Genomic DNA, 12,403 nt, shown 5'->3' on the forward strand with positions numbered 1-12,403 from the left:
TAGGGAATTGCAGCATGTCAGCACACCTTGTCCGCCCAAACCCTCTCACTCTACTACAACCAACACCGCACTGCCATCCAGCTGGTACTGGCTCATAGCAACCCCATGGGGGCAGAGTAGACACAGAAAATCTTTACAGGACGGGCAGTCTCATCTTTCTCCTGAGGAGAATGGTGGATTTGAACCACCAACCCTGCGTGGTGAGCAATCTAGTGACGGGTCCGCTGTGCTGCCAGGGCACCTTTACTCAGAGGCTGGTCACCGAGTGCAGCGAGAAGCAAGTTTCACCTGAAATAGCTCGTAGGCTGCCCGGTCCAGGACTCTGCCCCACGTAGTGAGGGTGCGCATTCAGTGAATGGTTTGGGAAGAAGATCAGGGGAGGGGATGAGCTGTTTCTGGAATTGTACACAGAAACCATCAGCAACATCCTGGCTTCGTCTTCTGGTTCTAATGTTAAGTGAGCTGATCCCACAGTTCATGTGAAAAACAAATCTTAAAAAGGATAAACATGGTTAATTATTGTAATCCACGTTCCTTTCTCAAACCAAATTATATCTTAAAGGGATCAAGAACACTCACTATTTATAATTATGGTAAATATTTTCTCTTTTTTTTCCAATGGGAACAAAGATTTTGTAACACAAGTAATTCCTAAATTATCTGTTTTGACCTTGATTAGATTTTCTTGGGCCTTTCCAGAGAAAGAGTGCCCGCATTTCCAGCAGCAATAGAGAAGACACACACAACTCTCATTCCCCTTGGGAATCTCTGGTGTTTTTTACTGTTGTTCCGTAATTCATTCAACAATGTTTTCCAAAATCACTCTGTAGTTTCTCAAGCCATCACACAGTCTGGGCATTTTGAAAATTCACCTGGGTTCATGACCTCCCTTCCTATGTTTATGCTGCTGCCTAGGTTACAAACATCATCTTGTTCAGTGCTAGTGATTAGATAAACCCATGCCAGGGCCCTGGAAGAAGCACAGCCAGAGGCTCCTTAGAGTGACAATGGCGAGACTTCCTCTCATGGACTGGGGACACGCGACCGGGAAAGCCCAGTGCCTGGGAAAGGGCCTCCTAACAGGAGAGCAGAGGGCTATCTAAAAAGGGGAAACCCCTTAAGGAGGTGGATTGGCACCATGTGTGAAACAAAGGGCTCAACAATAGGACAACTGTGAGGATGTCATAGGAGCTGGTACTGTTTGGTTGCACGTAGGGTCGCTGTGAGTCAGAGGCAACAATGACAACGAAGTTTCTGTTACTCCTGTAGCCTTCGAGCATCTTCCTAAAAAGAACAAAGTCATCCAAAGATAGGGCAGCTTAGCTGTTGTCCTTATTTTACCAGCCAGGGCTAATAATGGAATTGGGGTCAAGGAACTACTCAATGCCACATGCCTCTTTAAAATTTTAGAACTCATCCTAGAAAGCTCGTTGGTAAGTCAGGGTAGTGGGCATTTTCTTTTAAGTCCCTTAAATACTAGGAAGGTATTTCTGGGTTTGAAATCAGCCCCGTCCTGACTAGGACATCCTGGAAATCACATCATGCTCGTGCTACAGCCAAGTGTGAGCCCCCCGCCCCCCTGACACAGTGGGTTTCTCATTGGGAGGCCGGCTAACCACAGGTCAGCAGTTCAAAACCGCCAGCTCCAAGGGAGAAAGACGAGACTTTCTACTCCCAAAAGATGTTTAGTGTCAGAGACTCTGTGGGGTCACTGTGAGTTGGAATTGACTGAATGGCAGTGAGTTTGAGTTGAGTGACAGCTAGGCAGGACACACGGTGAAGCTCTTGACTACTAGCTAGTAGGTTCGTGGCTCAAACCCACGCAGAGGCGCCTTAGAAGAAGGCCTGGACAACCCTGTAGAGCAGGCCTCCTCTGTACACATGGAATCTCTGTTGGTTGGGATAGATACCATGACAACAGGTTTTAGCAGCATGGAAAAAGCCCTAGTTGTACATTAGAACCCCGGACCTCGACGCTAATCCATTCTAGGAGCATCGAGATGCAATGCAGTTGAGTTCCAAATCATTTTTTTCCATAAGAAATAACTGAAAATGGATTAATCTGTTCTCGACCACCAAGTTTTTACCCTACCCTTGCCTTTTTATGCAAAACATGACACAGAGATGTCACAGTAAATAAGTTCAGAGTTAAATAATATAATTTAAATAAGAAACATGGCATTTAAAAAGTTTTAAACAATGACAGTATGTCCCATATCTTGAGGGTGATGAGGATCTGGATCTGTGGACATGGATGTGGAGAGGAGGTAATGGAGGGAGACAGAGAGAGAGTCATTGTTTGGAAGGGGAATCCCTCCATAAAATCAACTGCTGGCTGTTTTTCAGGAGTTTTTTCCTTTCTTTGCCATTTTTCACTAGGACTTGGCTTGCTTTCTCTGAAGAAAAAAAAAACAATCTGCCTTATGAGCTCTGCTGTTGGCATTTCCTTAACTGTTTTCTAAAAGGGTTTACTAAGTTATCATCAATAATATCAAGAACAAGGTTAACCAGTTCCTTATCATGATGATTTTTTCAAAAAAAAACAAACCAACTCTTTCTTAGGACCCATGTTTTGTTTTGTTTTGTTTTTATCTAAAAACAGTATAAAAACTAGACCATTATAACAAAATGCTTGGTACATAGCCGCAAAAGTTTTAAACAATGCGTACCAACAACACCAACTAACACCCACTGACCGAAACATCACATGCGCCGGGTCGGATTCGATGTTTTCTTCGAACTCTGATGCGGAATGTTCTCAACATTCCGCGTTGAAATCGGATTATGTTGAGTACTGATGCGGTCGAGTTCCGGGCTTCTACTGTACACTACTTTAGGACTGGGTGGCTAATCAAAGCACCAGCTCTTTGACTCCACCAGCCATTCCTCAGGTTGAAGACCTGGCAGTCTAGTGTGCTCCCATGAGGATTAGAACACAGGAAGCCTTCTGAAGCAATTCCAGTCTGCTCTACAGGGTCCCTACGAGCTGTAGTTTATTTGTGGGGACTCAGTGGGCAACGACATAGCAGATCAAGAATGTCAATGTCAATGCAAAACATCTACATCCAAAGCAGCGGGCAGGTTCCACAGTTCTCCAGTCTAGGAACAGTCTTTTCTGAAACACAGGGAATTAACAGGGCAGCGGAGCCATGCCTCAGTCTCTCCTTATCTTAATTGTGAGGTTAAAAACTGGGTGAGTAATTATTGAAGATATACAATACTGATACTGCTCTGGAAAAACTGTTAGACCAGACAGCTACATTCAAAAGCTTCCATGCATCGAGAGATGCTGGTCCTGAAAAGCCAGGCAGCTTCCAATTCTCAGCGGAGCCTGCTGGCTGTCACCCAAGGTTCTCACACCCTGCGACAGAAGGGCAGTCAAGCCACATCTGGACCTCCTGCTGGCCGCCCTGCAAGCGATGGTGGCTGGAAACCAGGGGTCATTGGAAGAGTATTTGGCTAGTGCTTTGCACAGTTCTTCAAATGCAAACTCTCGGCCCAAATCTCCACTTCCAAAGCAGTGTTTCCCAGTGGAGCCCTGGTGGCTAGTGGGTTACGCCGTGGGCTGCTAACACCGGGTCAGCAATTCAGACTGACTGCCCACTCCACAAGAGAAAGATGAGGCTTTCCGCTCCCAGAAAGATTACAACCTTTAGAGACTATTGTGTTGAACCCAGTACCCCAGCACTAGAACAGCATTGGCACACAGTAAAGCTCAATAGGAGACCCTGGGGGCACAGTGGTCAAGCTTGGGGCTGCTAACCGAAAGACCAATGGATCAAGCCCACCAGCAGCCTGCCAGCAACTCTGAGAGAGAAGACGGGGCTACCTGCTTCCGTAGAGATGAAAGCACAGGAAACCCTGGATGGTCCCCGTGGTGAAGCACTGCTAGCTGAAAGGTTGGCACTTTAGGCCCGCCCAGAAAGGCGCCTTAGATCACAGACCTGGTGTATTCTTCAAAAGGGCCCACCCTTGAGAATCTTGTGCGTCCGTGTGGTCCTCCCTCCGGTATCGGAATTGACTTGACAGCAACTAGTGCGGTTTCATTTGTTGAATCAAAGCCCTGGGAGAAGGGTCAAGGGTTTAATATTTGAAACAAGTATGCCCCACCCTTTCCTGACTTCTGACCTTTGTGGGCAAATAACACCCTTTTGGTTTTTCATAATTGATTATTCTGAATCCGTTCTTCGTGGGTGTTACCATTCACTCTATAGGCCTACTGTTTGGGTGAAAAGGGATGCCTGGGGGTGGGTTCAGCCGGGGGTGAAGAGTGTTTGGATGCCATCGCTTCAAGGTTCCACCAGCCTCTATCACACCAATTGGTCTGATCTTTAAAATAATTTTGAAATGTCTTATACTGGTTTGCTCTCGCCTTGTCAAGGATCTTCTAATGTGATCCCAAACCGCGGTTGGTAGAGGTATCTAGGCATCGTCTAGTGCTGGGCCCAAGCCAGTGAAGGCTGGAGTACGTGATCTGCTAGTACGCTGGATCGGTTACTTCCTTGATATTTTTTCTCTCCTCCCCGCTTTGCTCAGAATGGGGAGAAATGGGTAGAAGCCCATCAGGTGACCTTTCATGACCCCAGTCTTAACTCGCCACGTCAGGATGTGGAGCCCAAGTCAACCTCCCGCACGAGGAAATGGCATCCTAAGTCCTCAACCTCTGCGACTCAGTCCCCGAGGGTGCTTGGGTAAGGCAGGCTATGGCCATTATTATAACTTGGCCCCTCTGTCCTCTTTATACATGAGTCTCCACTCGTCAGCATTGACTTGGTGACAGTGAGATTTGGGGATTGGTAGTTTTCCTGGCTTTTCAGAGTTCTCTTTGTTAGTGTAGAGGAATATGGCTGATTTTGGATGTTGATCTTCTACCTTGTCCCTTTGCTGGATCCTTCCATTCGTGCAATAGCTTTCTTTCTTTTTTTAAAATCATTTTATTAGGGGCTCGTACAATTCTTATCACAGTCCATATATCCATCCATTGTGTCGAGCACATTTGTACATTTGTTTCCCTCGTCATTCTCAAAACATTTGCTTTCTACTTGAGCCCTTAATATCAGCTCCTCATTTTCCCCCTCCCTCCCTGCTCCCCCCTCCCTCATGAACCCTTAATAATTTATAAATTATTATTATTTTGTCATATTTTACACTAATGTCTCTCTTCACCCACTTTTCTATTGACCATCCCTCAGGGAGAAGGTTATATGTAGATCCTTGCAATCGGTTTCCCCTTTCCACCCCACCTTCCCCCCACCCTCCAGGCATAGCCACTCTCACCACTGGTCCTGAAAGGGTCATCTGTCCTGGATTCCCTGTGTTTTCAGTTCCTATTTGTACCAGTGTACATCTTCTGGTGCTTTCTTTTTGAGTCTCTTAGATTTTTCTGTGCATAGGATCTTATCATCTGGAAATAGGGATCCTTTTACTTTTTCCTTTCCCATTTGGGTGCATTTTATTTCCTTTTCTTTATTGCTCTGACTGGGACTTCCATTAGAACATTGTATAGGACGGTATTGAAGAGCATCCTTGTCTGGTTTCCTTTCACCAAAGAAATGCTTTCAGTCTCTCCATGGAGAATAATGTTCAGAACCCCCAGGAGCAGTTCTACTCTGTCCTATAGGATCACTGTGAGATGCCATGGAATTTGTTTTTGCTTAACTTGGTTTTCCTTGTCTCTTATGATTGTTTTTGCACTAAATTATATTTTATCAGCAATTATGATTACTACTCCTATACTTTTTTCTTGGGTTGTCGTTTGCTTGGTGAATGCTCTTTTTCATCAGATGTTTATCTTCTAGTCTAAGGTTTATGTCTTGCAGGCAGCATATTGATGAGTCTTTTTTTTCTTAGCTCGTGGGTGATGCATTTCATTCGTTTACTGTCAGTGAAATTATTGGCAGGCTTGAATTTACTGCTTTCACTTTGTTGAGATTTTTTTGGTATGTTTGTTTTTATACTACTGATGATTTCTTTGGTCCATATGTTGTTTGTGTGCTGAATTCATTTCATGTACGGGATTTCTTTTAATTTCTTATTTGCTGTTGCTAGTTTTATTTACCATGTCTTTATGATCTTCTTCTTTTTTATTTTTGTGAGAGAGTTTTTTTCTTTGTGGCTATACTGTACATAATTTGCCTTCCTACGTTAAAATGGAACTCCGGTGCCATATGGTTAAGAGTTGGGCTGCGATCCCCAAAGTCTGAAGTTAGAAACCATCAGGAGCTCTTCAAGAGCAAGACAGGGCTTTCTGCTCTGCTCCAGTTACAATCTCAGAAACCCACAGGGTTAGTTCTACCCTGCTCTGTAGGGTCACCATGAATCAGAATGGAGTTGATGGCAGTGAGTAAGTAGTAAAGTGAGTGAGTTTCAAACAATCTTTCTATCTTGATATTGCTTTGAACTCCTCCTCTTCATTTGGAAGTACTGTCACTATATGATTTTAAAAAATCATTTTATTGGGGCTCATACAACTCTTTTCATAATCCATACATATATCCATTGTGTCAGGCACATTTGTACATGTGTTGCCATCATCATTCTCAAAACATTTGCTGTCTACTTGAGCCCTTGGTATCAGCTCCTCGTTTTTCCCCTCCCACCCCACCCCCTCCATGAACCCTTGGTAATTTATAAATTATTATTATTTTGTCATATCTTACACTGTCTGACATCTCCCTTCACCAACTCTCTGTTGTCCGTCCCGCAGGGAGGAGGTTATAAGTAGATCCTTGTATTTGCTTCCCTCTTTCCATCCCACTATCTCAGTATCACCACTCTGCCCTGGATTCCCTGGGTTTCCAGTTCCTATCTGTACCAGTGTACATCCTAAGGTAGAATTGGGATCATGATAGTGTGTGTGTGGCGGGGAGGAAGGAAGCTTTAAGACCTAGAGGAAAGCTATATGTTTCATCGTTGCTACACTGGCCCCTGACTGGCTCAGGTCCTCGCCGAGACCCTTCTGTAAGGGGATGTCCAGTTGCCTACAGATGGGCTTTGGGTCCCCAGTCTTCACTCCCCTCATTCATAATGATATGATTTTTTGTTCTGTGATGCCTGATAACTGATCCCTTTGGCACCTCATTATCACACAGGCTGATGTGCTTCTTCCATGTGGGCTTTGTTGCTTCTCAGCTAGATGGGCGCTTGTTAACCTTCAAGCCTTTAAGACCCCAGACATGATATCTTTTGATAGCCGGGTACCATCAGCTTTCTTCACCACATTTGCTTATACGCCCATTTGTCTTCAGTGATAGTATTGGGAAGGTGAGCATCATGGAATGCCAGTTTAATAGAACAAAGCCTTCTTGCATTGAAGGAGTACTTGAGTGGAGGCCCAATGTCCATCTGCTACTTTAATACTACCTTAATATCACCCCCACCCCAACCATTCAGATTCTTTATCCAGCCTGTCTTATCTACATAGACCTGCAGAGATAATAATATGCACATAAATATATGACAGAGCAAAACAAAGAGACAAAAGAAGCAAAACGTCAACAGCGATAAAAAAATTACAAAAATAAAGAGAAAGAGAAAAGCCTGTAAATAGTTCAGGTCTGTTTGTTGACCTTTACGAGTGTTTTCAGGTCAAGTCTTATGGGGTGCCACACCCTGGCCCCAAAGTCTATTTTTGGTACTTCCTCAGGACTTCCTTGCTCTGCTCCCCTTGCTGCTCTGTTGCACGCCCTTTGTGTTTTGCCTCAGTGTGGTGGGGTCAGATCGGGCGCAGTTCCCACACTGGGTCTCCAGTGTTGTCCCCTGTGTGGCTATGTGTCAGTGCGGGATGTTGTGTCTCATAATGGGGCCGGCCATAGATTCTTCTCTGTGGATTGGCTGCTCTGAGTGGGGATATCGTCCTCAGGGCTTGGTGGGCTAGGAGGTGCTCCTATCTCGTCCTCCCCCTTCAGTCTGGGTCTGGTAGGTTCCTTTCCCCCACCAGAAGGTCTAGTGTCCTCCACTGTAACTACACTATTTATTAACTCTCTTTATTATGTCATTGTTGTCGTTTGCATATTAACATCTCTGGTTTCCTACTTTCATTCTTGTAGGTTTTTAATCTTTTTAGAGTTACTAGCTGGTTGGATTCTGGATGATGTATTTATGTGCCTTAATCTCAGGTTGTTCTCTAAGGTTGGTTCTCTGACCAAAACAAAGCCCTTGTATCATTTTTTGTCAGGTTGGTCTGCTTTTTACAAATTCCCTTAATTTCTGCTTATCTGGAACTGTCCTGATTTTGCCATCATATTTTAGCAATAATTTTGATGGGTATGTCTGGGTTGGTTTTTTTGGTTTTGTGTTTTTTGCTTTCAATGGTTTATATATATCATCCTATTGCCATCTCGCCTGCATGATTTCTACTGAAAAATCGAAGCTTAGTTTTATTGGTTCCCCTTTGTAAGTAACATTTTGCTTATTCTGAGCTGCTCTTAGGATTCGTTCTTGGTCTTTGGTTTTAGAAAATTTGATTATATGTTTTGGTGATCTGGGAGTCATTTATCCTATTTGAGGTTCACTGAGCTTCTTAAATGGGCATACTTTTTCATCTTTCAAGATAACAGGAAATTCTGCCAACAAATCATTGAAAAAATTTTCTGTGGACTTTGTTTGTTTTTTGGTCTCTTTTGTTCTCAAATGCCGATCATGTGTAATTATTCCTCTTGATGGTGTCCCACATAAATCCAAGAGTTTTTTTATTCTTTTTTAAATTATTATTTCTTTAGCAGATTGGTAGCAAGGGATTCGTCTTCTATTTTGCTAACTCTGCCTTCCATTGATTTCATTCTAATTCTTTGTCCTCACAAAGCATTATCTATTGATGGATATTTAGTGTTCATCTTCTGTATTTCTATTTGCTACTTTTATATCATATTGTATCATGATTGTTTTGTAAATTTGTTATTTTATTCCAATATTTTGCCTGTATTTTTCCTGATTTTTCCTGTAAATTCCTTTGTTTTGCTTGTGTTTTCCTTGATCTCTTTCTTATTCTATTGATGAGCCTACATATAAATCTTTTGAATCTCTTATCCAGTAGTTGTATTATAATTTCTCCCTTAAGAAGGCTTTCTCTCCCATTATTTTGGTCACTTGTTTGGACCATCTTATCATATTTCTTTGTGTGGTTTTAGCTTATTTTTTGTGTCTTAGATATTGTGGGTGTATTGTAATAATTACATGATGGTTGGTTTCACCCCAATTTGGGGGGGGGGTATTTTTGTTTTGATGTATCCAGGACAGTGTGGTTTGTGTGCTTCTTGGGTTACTGCTTTGACAGCACTGTGGCACTCTTCCATCATCTGTCCCCCAGTGGGTTGACAGTGGGTAGGAGTGGAGCTCAGGTCTCTCTTTGCTGGCTGTCGAATAGCTGAGGGTGGGCTGATTGAGTGTTGGCCACTGTCTATCATAGATCCGGTGTATTGTATGGTGGTGCTTGTCCAATGTGGGATTGTATGGGGGTGGTAAGTGTGGTATGTGTGGGTGGTTAGTGGGTGTGTGGCTGCCATCTCCCACCAGATTTGGGGAGGGGCCATAAAAAAAACAACACAAGAAGGGGGAAAAGAGAGAAAGTGGCACAGTGGTGGTTGCAAATGGGCACCACCACCAAATCAGAGTCGGTGGGAGGGTGATCTGCAAGAAGGGGCAGCATCAACCACTGGGCAGCAGATGCAGCATGTCTGATCTGCTAGAGCTCACCATAGGCTTCCCAGAAGCTGAGCAGCAGAGGGTCACGTGGGAGTGGAAGCTGGCTGGGCCGACCATAAGCCAAGCAGCTGCCAGACAGGAGAGGCCATAGGGAGGAGTGTCATCTCTTCCCATGTGGCTAGTAGAGGGACAGGTGGCCATACCTCTAGTCACGAAAGAGAGCACTCCTCCAATCACAAGACCCTGGTACACTCTTGGGTCAGTGCAGGTGTTTATCTGGTTCCTGCCCGACTCAATATCAAGGTGGGGCACCACCTGGAGTCCAGCATCTTCAGCTATCACACCCACGTCTTTCCACAAAGGTCTCTAACCCAAATGATCAGGGTGTTTCCCTGTTCACTGGCTTCCCATGCTTTGAGGTTATTTGAGTTTCTGGAGTTCTTGGTCACATTCTGGTACTGTTACTCCTTAGACATAACTTGTATTCTGCTCACCGGCTTCCCTTTATTTGTCGACCTTGTGACTCTGTCTTCGTGGGGCTTTTGTGCTCCTCACCCAGGAATGCTGCTTGCAGTGCCTCATATGGTCACGCTGTGCCTGGGTCCTCTGTCAAGGCAACTTCACTCCTATTTCTCCCCATTTCCTGCCTTTATTCAGTTTCTACAATCAGTGCTTGATCTAATTTCTTATCTGTTCATTTGATGCTCAAGGTTTGTTTGATATTCAGGATGCTTTCATTTGGTTTCTAGGGTTTTTATTGGAGAGAGATGGTGTGGAATGTCTAATTAGGTCATCATTTAATTCCACCCCTTTTGTGTCTTTTTTATTTTCACTCAAATATTTCAAGATCAATGTAATAGAATGGGCTATTCTCTTCTTAACTTTTTATCTGTAAGTGGAATTATAGCTAAATTCAATAGAAGATCTGGAATACAATTTGTTTCATTGACAAATGCCTTGCTCCATATCAGACTTGTTTTAGTGGAATTAACTTAAAAAATAAGTTCTGAGCTACGAAGAGTACCATTGTGACTGCTTGACAAGGTAACAACGCAATGTGCTTTGGAGTCTCAAACACGCCACACATACATGCACTTCCTGGCATCAGTCAGGGGAGTAAGTATGTGTTTTGCTAGAAATAGCCAAGAAATTACTTTACCCAATCATTATTGCCAACTGTTTAGGGTCAGACTTTTACTTTCATGTTGTTGCTTGTGTGGTAAAGGCAACATAGTCAATGATTCAAAGCAAACCTATATTTATTTTTCCTTTTAGAGGGAAAATGATTCCATCTGATCTTGAAAGGAGGATTCTTGAAGCCAAACAAAAGGTAAATGTGGCACCTGGGAGGGCAAGAGGGGCACTGGGAAGAGCTTTATCCAGCAAATACCAATCGGGGAGTGTTCATCTGGAAGCTCCAAGAAGTTTGTGGGGGAAAATTGATTTGGAAGGTAATGGAATTTCTCTACAGATGATTTGCAGCCTACTTACACTTCTGTTTCAATATGGTTTTATGTTTAAAATTGCATCCACACCCCAATCTCCCACCTTTTGGGACAGAATGCATTCTCCATCCTATCATTTATTTGTCTGAGTTACAGGCTCGCCTTTCGAAAGTTCTACATGGCTAAATAAATAATATGCACACAGATACTATTGTGAGAACTTCCAAAGCATTTGTCTCCCTTTTAGGTTGAAGGCTAGCATTGAATAGACACACTTCTGAAGGATAATTTTCAAAGATGGCACATAACCTAATGCTAATTAGCTTGTGAGTCATTAATGTATAGTTTTTTTAAGGCATCAATTTTTCTTGCCTACACATGTGCTGATATGGTTGGCTCTCCAAATATTTTTGTAGGAAGTCATTTAAACTAGTTTTAAAACTAACTACTTCTGAAGACCTGCCACAGATTCCCACAATGCTTTAGGAACCCATTTACAATACTGGATGTCTCAGACGTCTGGGAGTTTGTTTTTAGAACACTCTTAGTTTAGTTGCGTGTGTGTGTGTGTGTGTGTTACACACACACAGCTCCTGATTCAATGGCATAACACATGTACTTTTATTACTATGAACTGGGGAGTGATTAGTTATTTTCATATGCCACTATTTTACAAAGTGACACTAGGAGTTCTACCACCAGGGCTTCTAATGAAATACACCGCAAGATTTACCCTTTGCTGCCACCTAAAGCCTCATGCTGTAACCTCATCATGCACTCTGAGCAAGGCTGTCGGCATAGTTGTTCTTTTTGGGTAGATTATTCCTCCTGCTTTCAGCGGCAGCCTATTATTTCCATCAGCTTACATTCTTCCTTGACAAGGCAGACTTGGGAATAGTTAGAAAGCTAAACCCCACTGCCATCAAGTCTGTTTCAACTCACGGTGACCCTCCCCTCCCGCTAAGGTTTCCGAGGCTTGTAGTTCTTTATAGGAGCAAATACCCATGACTTTCTCCCACGAAGCAACTGGTGATTTGAACCACTGACTGCAGTTAACTGCCCAACTCTTCCCCAACACCACCTTCAGGACGCAGTCAGAGTTAAAAGTCCTGGCTAGTTATGCAGCCCCTCTAAGACAGCAAATGAATTATCAGAGGATTTTCCAAATAGTACTAATGTGCGGGCCAGAGTTCTTTCTTTTTGTTCTCTTGCCTGGTCAGTCCAAGGACTTTATGAAACACAGATTCTTGATAGGAATCAGGGAGACTAAAAAGTTTGCAAAGGACAGAAGCCAGCTAGGCCAGAAAATCGATAAA

At 43.4% G+C, this 12,403-nt stretch overlaps 1 protein-coding gene across 1 annotated transcript in view; it reads left to right on the forward strand.

Moving 5' to 3' along the window:
• The window catches only part of GAD2 (glutamate decarboxylase 2), an 89,325-nt gene that overhangs the window by 39,797 nt on the left and 37,125 nt on the right, over window positions 1-12,403 (forward strand). Inside the window, exon 9 of the mRNA XM_075553197.1 lies at window positions 10,918-10,972. Within this exon, the coding sequence (XP_075409312.1) occupies window positions 10,918-10,972 (55 nt within the window). The remainder of the gene's footprint in view (window positions 1-10,917; window positions 10,973-12,403) is intronic.

This window comes from Tenrec ecaudatus, chromosome 6 (assembly GCF_050624435.1).
Source record: "Tenrec ecaudatus isolate mTenEca1 chromosome 6, mTenEca1.hap1, whole genome shotgun sequence".
Lineage (NCBI taxonomy): Eukaryota > Metazoa > Chordata > Mammalia > Afrosoricida > Tenrecidae > Tenrec > Tenrec ecaudatus.